The 20,546-nt window shown below is 38.7% G+C and overlaps 1 protein-coding gene across 2 annotated transcripts; it reads left to right on the top strand.

Moving 5' to 3' along the window:
- The first annotated feature begins 2,092 nt into the window (after positions 1 to 2,092).
- Positions 2,093 to 20,323, top strand: mapkapk3 (MAPK activated protein kinase 3). 2 transcript variants are annotated; one of them, XM_086086941.1, is made up of 11 exons: positions 2,093 to 2,246; positions 2,320 to 2,685; positions 10,296 to 10,435; positions 12,044 to 12,108; positions 12,766 to 12,845; positions 12,930 to 13,056; positions 14,675 to 14,750; positions 14,830 to 14,954; positions 15,604 to 15,689; positions 15,784 to 15,864; positions 18,675 to 20,323. In XM_086086941.1, the coding sequence occupies exons 2-11, from the start codon at positions 2,398 to 2,400 to the stop codon at positions 18,825 to 18,827; spliced, it is 1,221 nt and encodes a 406-aa protein (XP_085943067.1). In that variant the 5' UTR covers positions 2,093 to 2,246; positions 2,320 to 2,397; the 3' UTR covers positions 18,828 to 20,323. The 2 variants fall into 2 exon arrangements, with proteins under 2 accessions (XP_085943067.1, XP_085943068.1); XM_086086942.1 differs by having other exon boundaries at positions 2,093 to 2,685; positions 12,957 to 13,056.
- The last annotated feature ends 223 nt before the right edge of the window (positions 20,324 to 20,546 follow it).

Here is a 20,546-nt window from a genome sequence, read left to right as displayed (position 1 = left end):
ACTGTATAGTTGCTGATGTCACTCACTAGCCCCGCCCACCCAAAAAGGAACATCAACATGCAAATTTATCTTTTTTTGTTTACTTATAGCTTAAAGGTCCCATAGTATGAAAATGCACTTTAGTTGGGTTTTCTATCAATAATATGCATCCCCGGCCTGTCTACAATCCAACCAGATATGAAAAAAGTCCATACGTGACTTCTTTAGCTTTTTCCTCCTTTTTAAAATGTGTGCTTCAAACAGGCAGATTAAACTAACGTGATTTAGTGACGTCAAAAAGACACGGAAGTGCACGCGACCCAGCCCCCTCGGGTTAGTGGCACCACCTGTGGTAAAGGTTTGCCACGCCCACTGAAATTCGAGAAGCTGGCTGCGCCTTTCTTTTTCTCTCCCTGCTCGCAAATGCTCCGTGGGGAGGGGAAACATTGATCAGGAAAAAGTGGTTGCTTCCTTCGTCCCAAGTCTTTGAGAAAACAGTGGATTTGTTTTACTTTTGAAAGTTTTGTTAGTGAAAGCCTGTTCAGAGCTGGATTAGCAACACGTTGAAACATAATGGATCGGTCCCAACAGTGTGACACGACTGCAAACGGGAAAGATGTAAGTTTAACATTTTTGATTTGGCCTTCCTTCCTATCCTTTCTAATAGATGCACACCTTCTACCATATTACTGGTGTATGTTTAGTGCCTAAAGTGGGAGCTACATTTTATTCATAACCGCTTGTAAATGTCTACAAACATTCACGGCAAATCTGAGACATTCACGGCAAAATAACTTTCGCGGGAGATTTGCCGGTTATGGCAAAACAACCATTGCCTAAACAATTACAAACTACGCTACAACATAGTCTCTGTAGTAACGTTATGCTACTTTTTCTTATGGTAAAACGTTATGCCACTTTTCCACATTAAAATAGTTGTCAAATGTTTAAAAGACATGTCTGTATTTTTCTTTTCTTCTGCTCCCATGGCCAGTCGTTTCCATTCACAACATTAGCACATGGCTGCCATGACCGAAATCACTGCCCCTTCTAGAAACAAAGGTATGGCCGAGGCGTGGCCTGGTGCAGCTATTTACATAAAAGTAACACACCCCTAAAACAGGCCGTTTCGAACAGAGCGTTTTTTGGCTGATTTAGGGACAGCAAAAATATTCGATCCAAAGTCAATTTTGACGAATGCATGTCACAGACATGTCTTACACATTTGAGAACTATTTTAATATGTTGAAAAGTTGAATAATATGAGACATTTAATTAACCCTCAGAAAACCAGTTTATTTACATTCTCATTTATTATGTTTTGGTCCTATTTTAATTTATTAACTCATTCACTCCCAGCTATTTTTAGTGAAGCAACCCCCTTCGCTCCTGGCAGTTTTACTAGATTTTGACAGATTTTGCATGGCCCACATAATATAAAATCAGAACATACCAAAAGAAAGACTAAGGTCTATTCTTTCATCAGGAAAAAAAAGTATATTTGTATCTGTTTCCGTTTTGCAGCAATTAGCATTAAAATATAGCTAAGTTTCATCATTATTCACAAACCTGTTTAACTCATTCACTGCCAATGACGGCCATAGACATCAAAGATCGATTTTAACTGGGCTGGCAGTGAATGAGGGATTTGATTAACTTGGTAAAAACAGCAGGCGACAGAAGGTAAGGGGCTGTTTTCAAACTAGCGATCGCCAACTTAAGTAAATATCGCGCTCTATGAGTCCCGACTAAATGTGCAACTTCGACTGACAGGCGACCTTCGGGTGAAGTAGTAGATTCCATGGCTCTATGGGCAATAATAACTTAATTTTCATAAATTTTATAAAATAGGTACATTATTGTAAAAAAAAACACAAAAAACAAATGCATGCAAAATTGCACGAAACAATTTCTGCAGCGATTTATTATAGCGAGGGAAGACAAGCTTCTCATGCTATGATCAAGTCATTCTTTGTTCAGACTTGAAGTAAATAAGCATAGGCAGCATTCGACAAGCTCCTGCACCTTTAAAGCAGCCGCTGGGGTCGAGTTGTGAAATGAGATCAGTCAGTGGAAGGAGGGAGGGATGGAGGGATGGAGGGTGGTGCCTGTGGGTGTTTCCACTTCCCCACGGCGTGACACTGACTGACCCATGTGAGCTCAAGCTGAGTCCATGACAAGCTTCTCGATCTGGACTCACTACTGGCACACCTGATGGAATGTTTGGATTCCTTTTGACATTAAACGAATGAGGAAGTCCTGAGAAGGTTGACTATTTTCGATGTTTTAAAAAAATAGCTTTTTCCAGGGAATGAGTAGATAACGAAGTTTTTGAATCAGTGTCCAGAACAACCGGGCGCATTTAGCGGACAGCCGTGGTGTCATCGCGTCGTTTTGGTAAGTCACCCACGACCGAACATGCTGCAGGATGGCAACGGGAAGAACCCGCCGCGAGCGCCGATCGCCGAAGCCGAGCTCGACTCGCCGTCCGATAACGCTAAACTACAGCCGCCGCCAGCAGCCGCTGCCGCCGCCTCGGCCCCCGAGGACACGCTATTCCCCTTGCCCGGAAACACCAAACTGGACATTAAAAGACACGCAGTGACGGACGATTATAAAGTCTCCAGCCATGTTCTGGGTTTGGGCATTAATGGCAAAGTTCTGGAGTGTTTCAACAAGAAGACTGGACAGAAGTGCGCTCTCAAGGTAACATTCAAGTGCACACCACAAAGAGTAAATTTTGCTTTTCAGAAGATTATTACGATTATTTTATTTTTACTTTTCAAACAGGTTGTTGTTGTTGTTGTTGTTGTTTTTTTATCAGTCAACTATTTGCTGGTGTAATAATAATAATGGAGAAATACTTTGACGCCATATATTGTAACGTAACGTCTTGGCAAGGACCTGAGTTGATGAGTTTCATTGAGACAAAAATAGCACTTTGTCACCATCTTGTGGCATCTATAAGTAATTTGTGTTGACACACGTTACAGCTATCTAGTGATGGGTTCAATAAATATAGCGGCAAGTTATATATATTTTTTTTATTGATTTAAAGTTTTTAGAAGTACATAAAAATTCATGTTTTCAAATTAATTATTGCAAAAAAAAACTTTTTTACTGCTGCTAATGAAGTACATGAGTTTAGTATTCTTTCCGAGAACATGTTGTGTGCACCCCCACTAATCTAAACATGGCATTCTGATTAATACTGTGTTTCTGGAATATAAATAAAGCAAAAATATCCACCTGTTTTTATCCATCTTAGGGGGCGGCCATTTTGCTACTTTCTGTCGCAACACAGTTGCTCAGGGCTCAGGTAATGACCACTCATGGTTCACCTGTTTCCTGAGTTTGGTCATGTGACGGTCACACACTGAGCCGTGATTGGTCATCACCTGAGCCCTGAGCAACTGTGATTTCATTTTCAGTCAACAGCAAGTTGCAATATGGCCGCCCCCTGAGATGGATAAACACAGGTACATTTTTGTTGCTTTATTTATATTCCACAAACACAAATTAATCACAATGCCATGTTTAGAATAGAGGGGCACATGCAACATATGTAAAGACAATTTGTGGGTTGACTTCCACTTTAAGATAATGTTAAGGAATCATTTCATCAATTTCAATTTCATCTAAAAAAAAATTTCTGTTCTTGAAACAGCTCACATCTTGCTCAGTTGTGCGTGTGTTAATGAAGGGAGTGTAAACAGCACTATCTTTATATTCTTTGTTATACTTTATTGATCCCGCAGAGGAAATTGTGTTCACTTTCGGAGAGACATGTCAAGGTGAGGGGGGCCACACTATCACATTTCATATGGTTTCCCACTCAGAAACAGATATCATATGACAGTGAGAACAAACACAATCTGTCCTGGGACGCTGGCCAACCTCTCGTGTTCATATTTTGAATCATTTCTCCTTGTTGGAAATAATGGAAATGATCCGTTCCAGTGTCAAACTGCTGCAATTGCAGGATTTGTATCTGTATATGTCATGTTTTAATGATTTTGATCCATTTTTCACCATCCTTTTTTTTTATAAGCAATCCAAGATGTATATATGAAAAATAACAATGGACATGTCAAAACGTTTCATCTTTATCAGGTGCAAAACCATGGACCACCACTATTAGTAGTAGTGGCGTATTAACTAAAGTCATATTGTGTATTAATATTAGTTAGTAATATTAGTTTTTTTATACTGAGCTTTTCTTGGTTTGCATAAAAATATACAACAAAAATAATACAATTTCTATTCATAACGCCCCAATGAATAAAGATAATTTCATTCAGTAACAGCAACAAATAGCATGAATTGTGATTGCTTGCTCCGCTTCTGCTCTGTGTCAACGGCATCTTAGTACAGATTGTTTTATTTTGGTTTTTGAATGTGATTCTGCAGCTACTCTAGGAATACAAGGTCGCCGGCCACCCACAAATCTGGAAAAACCTTGACTTTTGCTTTATCGTCTTGCTGTTTTGTTTTTTTATATTTATATATGAATACATACAGTGTCATGAAAAAGTACAGTTGTGAACAGAACTGTACTTACCTTCCCAAATGTTTGCTTTTTTTGCATAGTTCCCCCACTTTAATGTTTGACACCATCAAACAAATGTAAATATCAGACAAAGATAACACCCTAATGAAAGCTACTTGCACCCTAAACCTAATCACTCATCAACAAGTAAAAGCAATGAGTCCTTCTCATATCGGTGGAGATATTTTGCCGAATTGCATTAATTCAAAAACACAGGAGGGTTTTCAAGCATAAACGTCCTTTTTAAGCTTCCGTAGCATTTCAATCAGATTCAAGTCCCAAGTTTTGACTACGCCAACTGCCTTCATTTCTAAGAGGGATCACAAAGAGATCACAATATTCTACCTCAGGATTTTTTGGTGAAGATCAGACTTGACGGTTCCATCAATCATAGCTAGTCATCCGGGTGCTGAAGCAGTCAAGCAGCCCCAGACCATCACACTACCACCACCATGTTTAATTGTTAGCACGGTGTCCTTCTTCTGAAATCCTGTGTGAAGTGTAACGAGACACACACCTTCTAAACAGTTCAACTTTCGTATCGTCACTCCATAGAATTCAGACCTTTTTGGCAAAAGTAAAAGTGATTGTCTCTTTGGAATTCTGCCATGGCTGATTTTCTGACAGCTTTTTGAGATATTTTGGCTGACTTCATTTTGCCATCCTGGCTCTATTTAAGTGAATGGATGTAATCAGGCTTTGATGTCAGTGAGCCCAGAGTTGATTCCTGATTTATTTTTTCCTTTATTTAAACATTGTTTTTTTTTGTGTGTACTTTGGTTATCTTTTGTCTGATAGCTACTGCTAATTGCTTTGCTTATCTTTATCCTAAGGCTGGAATGATTCCCAAAATACACAATTCGGTTATTATCACTGTTTTGTGTTCATGAGATTTGTTTCGGTTTAGTATGTGTTGACTGAAGAGAAAATAAGTTATATATTGTATTGTCAGGTTAAAACTGAAAGAATGAGACAGTCTGACATTTGACATCATTGAATCTGAGCGTGAAAGTAGGTGAGATTCTAGCTTACTAGTTCCCAGATGTTTTTCATGTATTTGGCAAAGAAAGTTTTATTAAATGCAAAAACAAAACAAAAAAATCAAGTCACTTAAATGTAGTGGAATATTTTGTGCATATTGGGCATAAAAAGTATCATATAAAAAAATGAAAGTAAAAATGTTTCCTAAAGCTCTTTTCTTGTGTGCACCCCAGGGTTAGACATGTCTCTCTACACTTGGCTGGAGTCTTCACGTCCATGCTGGGCTTGGGTTTCACATGTCCATGTATGTGTGACTGCTGCTGCGTGCTCGCTGAGAGTCACATTGCGGGAACGGTCTTATGTGCTCATGCAGCTGAGTTCCTGAAATCTCGGCCTCTCTATCATTGGAGATTGACACTTTTAGGGTGCATAATTTGGGCCTATAGCATGGAGGCATCTGAGATTTAGTATTTTACGGTAATCCGCAGAGATCCAGGTTGCCAAAGCAGGAATGTGGTACAAGAGGAACTGCAGAGACAGAGTTGCGTGAGAGAAACTAAGATGAGAAAACATACAGCATATGAAGCTGACGTTGGAAAGAAACAAATAGGATGTTGCTCACACAGTCACACTTACCCACTCACACATCCTTCCTGGGAAAGAAAATCCTTTAGTGGGATGAAACTATCTTTTTTTTATTTCTACATCTATCCCTACCAGGGACTAACTGAGGACAAACCCCGAAATTCCCGATGGCCATCCCTCCAAAACATTCACACTCAGTTTAACAGTGATAAAAGCAAACAGTGGTCGAATCACAAGAAGTCCTCTTGTCACTTGAATGTTTGTCCTGGCTGTAAAATGACTAATTAAAACCCACTGTTGCCTAGCACACCATAGATTTTTTTTATATAGGCCCTACCTATTATCAGGCCACACAATTTTGTTAATAATTGAGGTAAATAAAAAGCCAGAGGGCATGATAAGGAGTTTTTAATGTGTAAGTGGGTGAGTGGAATTGACCATCGCATGAGCTTTTTAATTACATAGTTCTCTGGGTGCTAAACATAATGGATGGGTACGGCTTTAATCCACTTTGTAGCCAAGCTGGATGGTAGCCATGCATTCCATTTAATTCACTTACAGTAATCAAGATTCTATTTACCTGGATTTGTCTGACTGCAAGGAGTCAGGCCTGATGAGTTCCACAACCTTTAATAATATTAGAAGCAGATGTACTTGGCTGTGGGTGCAATAAGACATAACTCATAAATAAGTGTGGAGTGATTTGAAATGTTGCCCCAGTTTCTCAAAACGGTCAACAACAACAGGGAATGTTGGTGACGTTAGTCAGGTTGAACACCTCAAAATAACTAAGAAATGCACTCATCGCAACAAAGAAAATAACCACAAGGCTGAAGCACATGTTAAGCTAAGCTAACGTTGCTAATTTGGCTTCAGGTCATCACATTTACTGGCCATGTGGTTAGTATGATAGCATTAGCATGTAGCTCGGGTATCATGCAATTACTGTGAGCACATGCTAGCATATTAGCATTAGCATGTATGGAATTAATTAATCAAACTGAAACTCACCAGTTTTTAGTTTCTTGGGTTTTTCTTGAGCCAGTAACTTACCTCCTGAGTGGTCTACGTCCTGTCATTTCAAAATTAGAGCGCATATGTTTTTAGCAGGTCACAGTTGGTAGGACTTGACAGCGCAAGTATTCTGTCAATTGCGTAGAATCGATTAACTGTGTCTTAAAGCATCTGAGGCAAATGAAATGCACTACATGGCTGTAACCAGCAGAGCTGCTTTAGAACGTTTCAACCAGAGAGAAAAATAAGCCAAAAAGTGAAGTTAGAAAACAATTAAGAATTTGTCAACCAAGGCAATGTAGTCAATTGCCCATCTGGCAGGTGGTTAGTTGTTTGTTTGCATGTTTTACTGCTGGAACATACAATTTGAAAGCAGGTCTTAAAGTTGACCTCAATATAATTTCAATAGGGGACATGCTCATGTTCTAATGGTTAGCCTAGGGACGTGTGATTCTAAAAACAACAATGGCGCGCCACATATAGCCTACGCTAATGTAATAATAAAGTTATTTTTGGACACACATGTGCGTTGGACATACTGGCCAGGCATACATATTACAGTTTTTCAGTCTTTTCTTAACGATCCATGTGAAAAGGAAACATCTTGCCAGTGTTGTCATCATACTGTAATTATGTCAAACTGCGCAGAAAGTCATTTTGTTGTTGGTGTTATGTCAACATATTCTGACCTTTACCTTGTTTGTGTGTGTGTTTATAATGAGGGCCACCATGAGAGACAGTCCCAATTTTCATCAAAGATTTTCCTGCAATTGAGCACAGGAACTCCTCACAAGAATTGATCCTCAGGCAGTTCGTTCTAAGCTGCCACTCCTGTTGAAATAGTTAATCAGTCTCCACTGACACTCATTAAAGCTGAAAGGATTACTCAACGGGAAGTCAGACTCTTGCTCCACCCCTCACTAAGATTTGAAATTGCCGCTCAAAGGGGGTGTTGCCTGGAGGACCGTTGGGTTGTGAATAGCGAGAGGGTTGTGCGTGGTCTGGCTGTGATTGACAACAGCAACTCGCTAAGAAGCCGTTTAAGGAGGCGTGTACGAGAATGAGCCGGTGGGTGGCGGGGGCGACGACGTCATGCGGAAACAAGTGACGTAGTATGTATTGAAAAAAAAAAGAAAAAAGAGTTGATTTGGTGTTGAGTTATCTTTTAAATTATTGTTCAGAGATGGCTCCAGCTTGAACTCTGAAGCTTCACAGTGTCATGAGAACAGAACGTTTTTGTTTTATAGACTCATTAACTCTCCTTAGTTTTCAGTAATGGATGCTTTGGCCACATTCATTTGCTGATAATAAGAACATAAGTATAAAAGCATTTGAAGTTTGGTATGGATTTTAATTATGCATATTGTAAGTCCTCAAGTTACGGCGGAGTCCCGTTCCTACGCTGGCGATGTAACCCGGATTTTGACTTAAATCGGATTTCCCCTTTAAAGTCGATATTTACATCAAAATACTTTGTACAGCAATTTTTTTTAAACATATTTGCGCGACCCGGGAACAATATTTCGTTTTTCCGCACGGACATTCATTGCTGACGGACGGCAGAGCGGAGCTTTTTTTTTTTTCGTTTTAACTTCGAATGTAAAAAAAACCAACATATTGGCATAGTACATTGTTAAACATTATATAGAAAAGGTAACAGACAAGCTTAGAAATATCCGAAAACAAGAAGGAAGGAATGAAAGAAAGAAAAAGGGGGGGGGGGGGGTTAGGGGGTAATCAGCAAGGTTAAATTCCTCTACGGGAGTGGGGCTATACACTCGGAATGCCACAAAAAAACTTGTTTGCTTTTATTTTATCGTTTTTACAGCTAGATTTGTTAAACATCTCAGGACAGAGCACCATACTTTTGTTTGAACCCATCCACTTTTCAAGTGAGCAGCCATATTGGGACATGTGACTGATGGGTGTTTCTAGTTGCAGTGCTCAGGTGTTGCCTTTTACACTGATTGCTTAAACATTAGATAGTGCTTGTTTCTGGCTTTGGGGTTCACCTATGAAAACTAGTTGTATCAACCCACTTTTTATAGTGATGCACACAATGTAAAGCTATGTGGGAGCAATGATATGGGGGGGGGGGTCACATACATAAGGTATTGAGGCACTGAACATACATTAATTAGTCATACTAGCAAGACAGACAATTCTATGCTTACATCGGTCAGTGTGGAAGAAGTTGCACAGGACTCTGACATCAAACAAAATCAAATTGATTCGGGATGAGCTCGCCATCAGGCTTATACTGAACGGACTTTAGGAGCAATAATAATATCCATAGGCCTACAATAACACTGTATAGTTTTGTTTTCTATGGCGTTGTGTTTTGGTGCGAGGTATAGAGCCACTGTGTGAACGGCGGCTTCCAGGGAGACAAGAATGATTCACCATGATGCCTCACTATCTATGCCATTTTTAATCTCATGACTACAGTGCAGTGCAGGAAATGAGGCTTGTAAAGCAATGAATGAGCTCACAACTGCAAAATTGCTCATTTTAGTCACGTTTGGCGGGCGAGGCTGTACGAAGAGAGTCACACACATTTGCAGAAAAGTCACCGGAAACCCCCAACTTCTACTTTCAACTGGCCGTTGTGTGCTGGTGTGACTTCCAGCCATCACTTCCTCATCCACCGTCCACACACTCTGTGAGGAGCTGTTACTGACATGTTCAGCATGGCTGTAGAGTTCCCCCGAAAATGTCCTCCGTGACGTTTAAACTTCTTGAATCAACAAACAAGCAGGCTGCTTGTCTTAATAATCAATGTTTGTGTGTGCGTGGGTATGTGTGTGTCTTTCTCACATGTCAATGAGTCAGTCTTTCCCAGCCTTGACCAGAGCAGCCTTCTTCTGAACATCAGATCAGTCTTTGGCTGTCATATCCCAAAATACTCACTGACTGGACATGTATGCTATGTCAGCTACACCTGCTGTCTGTGAGCATGTGTGTGTGTACGACATGCAACATTTGTGTATGCGTGTTCATTTTTGTTTATAGGCTATACAATTATTCAGTTTGCTCATATTATGCTTAATAGCCAGATAATATCCTGTGTCACATTTGTGGTTTTACAGTTTTACTCAAATCTTTTAGGTTTAGTGTCATATTTGTCCAGAAAACTTGGTTGAATTCTTAATTGTACCTGTTGTCTTTTTCCTCTTGTGTCTTCCAGATCCTCTATGACAGCCCCAAAGCGAGGCGGGAGGTGGAGCTTCATTGGAGGGTGTCTGGCGGGCCACATATTGTACGAATTCTCAGCCTGTATGAGAACATGCATCATGGGAAGAAGTGCCTGCTCATCATCATGGAATGGTACTAGCTAGCTAGCGTTAGCTTGCTATCAATCAGTTAAACTTAAAATGATTTCAACCTTATTGCAAATTTTATTTAGGTGCATTGTTTCAGTAATTTGTAATGAACCAACAAAATTGTTAAATACCCTTTTTTTTTTTTTTTTTTTTTTTACAATTCTTTTTTTAAATGACTAAAATCTACAATGTGTGTTTCATAATTAACTTGAATATTGGATCAATATGTGTGCCTGATGTTTTTATAATTGCCAAAGTCTGATATGAAAGGACTCACATGAACATGAAGATTTAGAAACCACACTAAATGTAATATTAAATATTGTTTTTCATCATCATAAATCATCAATTTATCAACCATTTTTCTTTTTCTTATTCTATAAGTGAACCGTAAAAACACCTTATTAAGCATGAGGGAAATTATTGATGTAATATTTGTATTACATTTTAGTAGTAATCTACGTACATTAACTACGTCAACTACAATATCAAAATGTAAAAGATAGTTGGGTCAAAAAGAACCCAAATAGGGTCAAAATTCAATTAACGCAAAAAGTTGGGTCGAATAAATAACCCACAAACAACCCCAAAAAGTGGTCGCTTTGTGGGTTATTCATTTAATTTGTCCCAACTTTTTGGGTTAAATAACTCAAAAAGTTGGGTCAGCTCATTTTTGACCCAATTCAATTGGGTTATTCAACCTAAAAATTTGGGGTCAAATTAATAACCCAACAAATTGACTTTGGGATTATTAATTTAATTTGTCCCAACTTTTTATTAAATTAATAACCCGTTTATGTTTGAGAAGATACGGCCACTATTGTTAATAAAAACGCACTACTGATAACTTGGTAAGGCGATGTTCTATGCCTTCTGTGGTCTTTACTTACAAATAGCCTCACACAAAGAAATGTGACCTGAAACGGATCGCTTCACATTATTTGATACAGAGTCATTTATTTATTGACTAAATGTACTGGCACAGCAACAGTGTTTGTGAACTACTGTTTGTAGTAACCATTTGTGTGTGCGCACGAACATCAGTGATCTCAGTCTGCTGTAATCTGCTTCCTGTATAAGTAGAGGTCAGCGGAGGACGACATTTAGTTCTGTCAGTCGAACACAAAAAGCTGCATTTATTATTCTCTCTTCCTCTCTCTGTTCACTAACCACACCGAGTACACATCCTCATAGGAAAACTCATCACAAAACAGCTTTTTATGTTCAGTTTTCACTACTGCTTTTAATCCTGTAGAAACTTTTAGGTCAGGCTTTTCAATTTGGAGTTTAACCAAATTTTTATGGCAAAACATGCCTCTAAAATCAAATATGGGGTTCAAATCCTCATCATGTAGCAAATCTCATGGGCCTCCAACAGCTAAAAGATTGTTTGCTTTGCTTATCAGTTTTTTTTCCTCATGATGCCACCACAGAAGCGTTGACAATAACGACCATTTTTAATGACAACCAGAGGAGTGAAAATTCAAATTTATCAACATAAGAAAGCTTCTGGATTCTCAATTCAACGTTAGCATACAATTATACACAAGTTCCTTGTGTGTTTTGACATATTTGGCCAATAAATCTGATTCTAATTTGTTTGCACCCACAGTATGGAGGGAGGAGAGCTGTTCAGCCGCATTCAGGCCCGAGGAGACCAGGCTTTCACAGAGAAAGGTGAGAACGGATCGCTTTCTGTTAGATCCAGGAAAGCTGCAATGTAAGTCATTGCAGAATGCCATACACTGTCTCCTCAACAACACCTTTTTTAAATATGGTTTTAAATATTGCTGTAGCCACTGCATGACTGGTTAGCAAGTGTGTGTCAAAGTTCTTAGATGAGGTGTTCAAATATCGGCTCCAGCTTTCATTTGTGTGCGTTTGTTTATTTATTTTTTAATCTGTGCTTACACAGTACTCTCGACAGTTTATAGAATGTATGCCGCACCTCAAATATTCTTTAGGAGTTTTTTGCCTCGCCACTGCGAGGCATCAAACAGGATGTTCTCAGAGGGAAGTGGCTACTGAGCTTACAGTGTCACAGACACTGTTTCAGCAGGTTGCACCAGAGACTGGAAGTGTCATAGAAAAGCTCAGAAGCTCCCTGGAAATGTATTGTTGATGCATGCCGTTGTAAATATCGCCAGTCAGCACCTTCTTTGAGGAAGAGCAAGTGAATTCAAAAGTTAAGAGAACGTCAAATTAAATTATCCTTTAAAGGTTATAGTGTATTTTAGGTTCATACAAAAACAAACAAACAACAACTTTTATTTGTCAAGTCAAGTGGATTGACTTCTGGTTTGAGACTATGTGTTTTAACCTCTTTCATCCCAGAGGCATCTGAGATCATGAGAGACATCGGCACAGCCATTGAGTTCCTGCATAGTATTAACATCGCGCACAGAGATATCAAGGTGAGCTCAACAATTTCACAATCAGGTTTGGCTTTCAAAAAAAAATAAAAATTTACTTGGGTCATTTGATGTGCCCTCCGATAGCCTGAGAATCTACTGTACACCTCAAAGCACAGGAATGGAGTCCTCAAACTAACAGACTTCGGTTTCGCGAAGGAGACCACACAACACAATCCGCTACAGACCCCCTGCTACACGCCGTACTATGTGGGTTAGTTGCTCTTTAATTTACTTCCTGTGGTATAAGATGGACTGACTCTGGAAAGGCTAAAACGCAATGGGCTAATGCAGGGGTCTGCAAACTGCAGCTCTGGAGCCACATGTGGCTTTTTAGTCCCTCTCCTGTGGCGCCTTGTGGATCTCTAAATAAAAATAAATACAAATAAAAAATATAGAAATTCATATGTATTTTTATTTTAAATATTTTTTTAATCATTTCATAATTTAGAATTTAAAAATAAATAAGTAAATATTCAAAAATGTCACAGTCCACATTTTTAAGTTGCCAGAAAAAAGGGACAAAAGGTAGATTAAAGTTTTAAAAAGTACCTAAAAATATCCAAAAAGTCCAAAAAAGAAGAGAAAAGCAGCAAATTACCATAAAATGTCCATGAAATTGCAAAAATGTCATAGAATTGAATAAAGATAAAATGTCCAAAAACAAAAGAAGAAATCCCAATAATGTCCACAAAATTGACCCCCCCAAAAAGTCAGAAAATTGATTTAAGGCAACACTAAGGAACTTTCAGTTTGTTGATTATGGCTACGTCATATAGACAAAAGCGGTACTGTTATGTCTGTAGCAAGACCGCATTTCCTATGAGGACAAGCGCATTGCGTCGATTTTTAGCTCACACCAGAAAGTGAAACCCGGGCCAATATTGATCCTTGACTGTTCTTTTATCTGGGTAGCTTCCCTTTTCCTTTTCTTTTTTTTTTTGTCTCCTCAGGCCAAACTTTTCAGTTGTTTTGCAGCTTCTGCCAGGAATGCAGTAATTAAGCGTTGCCATTCAAATTGACTATCGTCTTTGTAACGAATGAGTAAAGGGGGAACTTGGAAGTGACTTATGTCATAAAGCATTCAGCACATTTGTAGTTGTTTGTGTGGCAGTGTTCCTACCATCCTCCTCAAAGTTGCTTAGTGCTAATAAAATGACACAGACCCCCTCAGGCCATGGCAACGGTACCATCGATATTTTATCAGAAGAGTTATGAAAATATGTTATTAAGGTTGAAAAGTTCCTTACATTAAGTAAAGGCTGGGGAATTTTTTTTTTTAAAGGTAGCCATAAAATGTCCAAAAACAAAAGAAATCCCCAAAATTACCATAAACTGTACAAAAAAAATTCTAAAATGTCAGAAAATTGAAAGCAAAAAAAGTCAGAAAAAATTTTTAACATTTTTTTTCCCATAAAACGTCCAACAAAGGAAGAAGAGGGGCAGAAAGTACCATAAATGCCAAAAATGTCAGAAATTTGTTAGAAAGAGCAGAAAGTGTGAACAATTGGAAATTGCTATCATATTTTTGTGTTTTGTGTGCAGCTCTAATTAGCTCTTGGCCCCTCAGTACATTAACACTAACACATTGTTTCCTTCATCACAATCTTCAAATGTTTTGCAGTTCCAGACAAATTTTTACTGATTAATTTGGCCTAAAATGGCTCTTTTGACAGGAAAGGTTGCCGACCCCGGGGCTAGTATGTGTGATGACTGAAAGGCATGATTAGAATCAATAACAGAAGTCAATTGGGACTTTTAAGTTGATATCACACTTACGTTACATTTGCTTTGTTTTTTTAAATGTCTGTGGTCATGTGGCCATGGATCAGCACCAGAGGTTTTGGGTCCGGAGAAATATGACAAGTCATGTGATATGTGGTCTCTGGGTGTCATCATGTATATCCTGTGAGTATCTCGTGTTTGTCACCCAGGTAACCTTGAAGAAAAAAATGTGAGGATTATCCCCTCTCTCATTCTTCCCCAGGTTGTGCGGCTTCCCCCCGTTTTATTCCAACACGGGTCAAGCCATTTCACCAGGGATGAAGCGACGTATCAGGATGGGTCAATATGAATTTCCCAACCCAGAGTGGGCAGATGTTTCGGATGAAGGTGAGTTCATGAACCATTCATAAAACCTCTAGTGGACTGCATCCCTTAGTTGCATGTATTTTAATTCTTCATCTGAACCAGTGGCGTCCAAACGATTAGCTGGGAGCCATTTGCAGCCTGCAATATAGACTTGAAAAAAATTGCCTTTTACATGGCGCGCAACACTAATAATAATAATGATGATGATGATTATGATGATCATACTATGCGAACTCAAAAGACAAAATCTTGCTCCAGATTGTTTTGGTTCTAAATATCATCACTCTCCTAAAATAATGGCTTAGTCGTTTACATTTTCAGAAAACATGTACATTTTGAACCAAATACTGATTACATTGCATGTAATAATTATTTAAATTCAGTTGTACAGTCAGTCTGCTCATAGCAGGGGCGCATTCATCAGGTGGGATGCAGGGGCCAATGGTCACACCAAGTTCTCAAAACTCCCCAATAATTTGCCTTGTAACCTTTAACAAAAATCTGTAAACTAGCAGTTCTTCCAAAATAACTATAAAATTAAATCTTTAGTTGCTTCATAGGTTTTATCATGATTAATGAATTCAAGTCTTGTCATTTGTTTTAAAAGGAGGGATTGGTAACAAAAAATGCTGGCAACATCTCATATTGCAGTATCCCTTTCCTCTGACAGGCAAAAATGTGATTCACCAGCTGCTGAAGACAGACCCCAATGAGAGAATGGCCATCAGTCCGTTTATGAAACACCCCTGGATCAGTGTAAGTTTATGACACCATACACACATTTGATACAGCTGCTACTATTTCCTGTTGATGTCATGTTTACACATCTGCATGTATTTGTGCTCTGCAGCAAGCCATGGTGGTCCCTTCCACTCCACTCCACACCAGCCGAGTGTTGACTGAGGACAGAGAAATGTGGGAAGACGTGAAGGTCTGAAGCACAACAACACTGAAATCTTCTGGTCGTTGTGGGGCATTACAAGCAAAATCATTTGATCAGAGAACAAAATTCAAACGACTTGATATTGTCAAAAAGACTTCAAGATAAAATTCTAAAGTATTTACAAAAGGCTCAAGTAAGAATCAAATTCTAAAAATAAACCCCAATTAAACCAAAATTTGAACATGATCCACTTAAACATAAGGATGCAAGGACTGTATTAGAAAGATATTCAGCTTATTGTAAAGAAAGTATGTGAACCACAATTTACAGTACAATATAACATTCTGTCTGTACAATACACGTGGTATGATAACTTTAAACTAGTATTAGTTTCCTAATGTTCCGATTTAGTTCTTGTAGCATCACACTTTGTGCTTTCTCTTCAGTGTAGACCCAACGCTGAATAAATCCAGTGAAGGGCCATGCATTTGGTACCTGGGCCTTCAGTTGGCACTACTCAACTTAAATGACCTCCTCTTAATAGCACCACTCTTCAGGTTTACAATTATAGAAACCCTCTACTATATAACAATGAATGCCATGTACACATCAAATATGTTTTACATGTAACAAATATTAGAATTTAAGTTGTACTTTACATGTAGGTTAGTGTGCCTGATGGTATTTGTTACAGTAAAAATACATCAAACTCATGTGATCCCGATTGTGTACACTAGGGGGAGCAATGACTGAAGTGCCCCCAACTACAGTAAATACTGTACTGGTTCAGTTAAATACAAAAGTGTACTGTATAACAACAAACACACACACACACACACACACACACACACACACACACACACACACACACATTTGTCACTGTAGCTTTACTTCTCCAGCACGTAACGTTATGAAATTGCTTATCAGGCATTTTGAATGGGTGCAATTGTGCATGAGTAAATCGTAATCCATAAATACAATACATAGCAGCCATCCTTCCCCAACAGCTCGCGTCTGACGTAACAGGAGCATAAAACACAATTATCTTCAATGATAGACACACAATAGCGTATCGTTCTGCAATGGTGCTATTGCAGGTTGCATAAATATTTCCTTTCTCAACCACTTCTCCAAAAATGTTCAGGCTAAACTCTTACTTCATCCTGCATTCAAGAGTGAATGATGACAGACCAGTACAGTTGAGACTATGTATGAATGAACTCATTGAATTCCTAAGGTTGTTTTGGCATCTTTTAGCTCAGTGTTTCACTTTTAAGGTCTGTGAATTCATTGTCTTTAATAATAACTTGTTATCCTTTCACTGGTGTATGAATGTGTGAATGTGAGGCTTTGTAAAGCGATTTGAGCACCGTGGTGTAGATAAAGCGCTATATAAGTGCAGGCCATTTACTGGTACCTTTTTTTTGTTTGTTTGTTTGTTGATGTGTCTGCCACTTTTCCACAGTACTGAATCTCTGATGCTCAAAGTAGTATGTGCAGTTCTGTTATTACTGCTGAACATGCACCCAACAAATTCTCAAGAAACTGGAACATGCAAAAATAAGCGGTGCATTAACATGGAAAGCTTCCAGGGCATGTGGTGTCAAACATACGGCCAGTGAACTGGACCAGGCCCGCAAAGGGGTTTAGTCCGGCCCGCCAGATGATCTTGTAAAGTAAAAAAAAAAAAAGAAAAGAAAAAGAGTAATGTCAGCCCAATTAATCAGATGGCCAAAATCAAAACATATACATTTGTAATTTCACAACCAAACCTCAGATGAGCAATGCAACTTTAAATGAATTGACCTCGATGTCATTATTTTACACACCAGCTAAAGTTAGTTTGTTGAAAAAAATAAAATAAAAACATAGACCTACATAAATCAAACATGCTGAATAAGGCACACATGCTATTGGTAACACAAAAACATGTGACATGGATTAACGTCCTATAACTTCACTTAAACCGATAACACAATGCATTCTGGGAACAATATATATGCAAAACAGGAAGATATAACACGCCCGGAACTCATACGGGCGAAGTGTTGCCGCGTTCATTTACATTTGTATTTTTTTTTTTTAACCATATATTTACAGTTGAACCTCGCTATTTAGGGCTGGCCTGCAAATAAAGAAACATTTATGTGTAGCTGACGCCAATTGTTTTTAAGTTATATACCATGATTTTACCGGTCCAGCCCACTTGGTAATATATTTTCCTCCATGCGGCCCCTGAGCTAATATGAGTTTCACACCCCTGTTCTTGGGATAGGGCAAGTATGTAAATTGCTGATACTGCCAGTTGCATTTACTACATAACAAGCTACAGTGTGTTGCCTTTATGTAGTGCACAAACCTTCCTATGAAGAAATAATCAGACCAAAAAATTGAAAAGAAGTTAGTCAGCGTGGAAGTTGCTCATTCACTCACAAGCTGTTGCCAATATCAGACATGTAGCGTTTTTGTCAATATATAAATAACATCTAAAGTAAAAAATCAAAAAAAAATCAATACACTCTCATTTTTAATCATATGCAGTTTAAAAATGTTATAAACCAGTTAAAAAAAAAGCCATTTGTTTTGTATTCAAAGTTAATGTGAATCTAAGTCAGGGAAGCAAGAACCTAGCAGCCACCAAAAACTCTTACATAGCATGTAGCTTCCACTTAAGCGGATGACAGACATACCTATTTTTAATATGTTTTTAAACTTAAGGAAAATAAAAGTAATAGTACAATAAGCTAAGCTAACTGTTAGCGTTTCACTTTCATGCCCCTTTTTGTCATTTCATTTGTGGTTCCCCTGAATGAGTGTGCACCAATGAGTAAACAGAGTCTGCGTTTGATGTGTGACAGGAGGAGATGAACAGCGCCTTGGCAACCATGCGTGTCGACTACGACCAGGTGAAGATCAAGGACCTGGACACATCCAACAACCCCCTCCTCAAGAGACGCAAGAGAGCTGCTGCAGGGGCAAAGGGCGGCGCCACAGTCTGCCAAAGTCAGTGAGGGTGCCGCCTCACTCACACAATGAAGGGCAAAGACTTCTTTGGCACCGTTTCTAATTGATACATGAAGAGATTTGGATGAAGAGACACAGCAGGACATAAATAGGCCTGACCTTTTTTGCCAATGTATTTTTTAAATATTTTTATGATGTTTTTAATACTGTGCCTTTGTGTGAGTGTCAATGTGCAAGTATGACTACTGTATGTTTTCGATTTGAGGTGTCATTTTCGACCATGCACTTATCAGTGAGCATTACTCACATGGTTCACAGGTAAAGCGCCAAAGTTTAAAGACCTAGTGTGTAGTCCTTAGCGCCATCTAGTGGTGAAAGAATAGCATTAGGAGCATGCACACTACGAAGGCTCAAAGAGACCATATTCCCAAGTCTACCACCAAATCTTATTTAGCGCGAGCAAATGAGCATCTCGGCGAGTGACGGTGACTTGGGAGCCGTTGTGGATTTAGCCGGCAGCTAACAAGAGTGGCTAGCGGGAGGAGCTAGTAAAAAATAATAATAATAAAAAAGTAGTAAAAGCTTACGAGAAACAGTCTGTTTTTAAAATGAATTAATTCTTAGTTCACCACTAGATGGGATCAACTCCACAATTCTGTTATATATATCCTTTGTATTTTTTTTTAATATGTTTTTGTTTTTGTGTGTGTGATGCTACTAATGGTGCACAAGTGCAAGTTGAACCATAAATGTAACTGCTCAGTAGCCATGTGTGCAAGAGGCAAGGTACACCCTAAAGCGGTCCCACAAACATTAATAATTTAGAGTCTTCAGTGAATCTAACATGCATGTTTTTTATTATTATTATTTTGAATGTGAGAGGAATTCTCAGCTGCAACATGCAAGAATAGAGAGAATCTGCAAACTCTACATTGTAAGGCAGGAGTCAAGATTCAAAGCTGGAACGTTCTAACCACTTTTCTTTGCCCGTTTCCTCCCCCGCCCCTTTCCAAATGTGAAAGTTTTGAGTTCTGTTGTGATATATTTTTATGGTTTGGTTGTATGTGCTGATGTGTTTTTTTTCCAGGTTCATACTGTGCCCCAGTTTAAGGAGCAGAGCTTGAGGCTTGTTTGTTTTCCCTTCCCAATTCCTTATTTTGCTTTTTCATCTAAGAAACTCGGGGCACTAAAAGATGACCTGCCGGGCTTACTGTTCTGTCTCCTTATGTTGGTCATTGTTGTCATTATTCTTGGACATGGTGTGACTGGGGTAATTGCCCTTTTAGGGGTCAATAAAGTCATCTGAATCTAATCTAATTGTACTGCACCCTATACCATTGATTATATTTACTTTATTTTAGTATTACAGTGGTTATCATTTCTTTATACTTGTATGGCATTTAAGAATAAATGCTAATTAATAAAAAAAAAAATTGCCTGTACTGTTATTGAAGGTCTTATAATGGCGACAGTTTTGATTCTGAAGTAAACTACATCTAACCTTCTGACCTTGGAAGATCCACTGTTCTATATTATCAAACCAATTTTGTCTGCATTCAGATGCATTTGTCACAGTTTATATTAAATAATGTCTCGTGTGCCCCTCTCTTGAACCCTGAGTATTTTTCAAAAAAGAAAAACAGTCAAATGGCCAAAACGTGAGCTTTGTGTGTTTCCTGTCAGTGTGACGCCAGTATGCTTTGCAAAAGTCAGGTGTGGTTTGGTTGTGCGGCATGGGTGAATTGTAACACTTTGTTGGGAAAGGG

This window comes from Leptonotus elevatus, chromosome 10 (genome assembly GCF_054856555.1).
Source record: "Leptonotus elevatus isolate MCC_2025b chromosome 10, RoL_Lele_1.0, whole genome shotgun sequence".
Taxonomy (NCBI): domain Eukaryota; kingdom Metazoa; phylum Chordata; class Actinopteri; order Syngnathiformes; family Syngnathidae; genus Leptonotus; species Leptonotus elevatus.
This window is presented reverse-complemented; position numbering and strand designations above follow the sequence as displayed.

Coding starts and splice junctions, on each gene's coding strand:
- mapkapk3 (XM_086086941.1), top strand. CDS start 2,398: ATGCTGCAGGATGGCAACGGGAAGAACCCGCCGCGAGCGCCGATCGCC. Junction 13,057..14,674: donor CTACACGCCGTACTATGTGG/GTTAGTTGCTCT, acceptor GCCATGGATCAG/CACCAGAGGTTTTGGGTCCG. Junction 14,751..14,829: donor GGTGTCATCATGTATATCCT/GTGAGTATCTCG, acceptor ATTCTTCCCCAG/GTTGTGCGGCTTCCCCCCGT.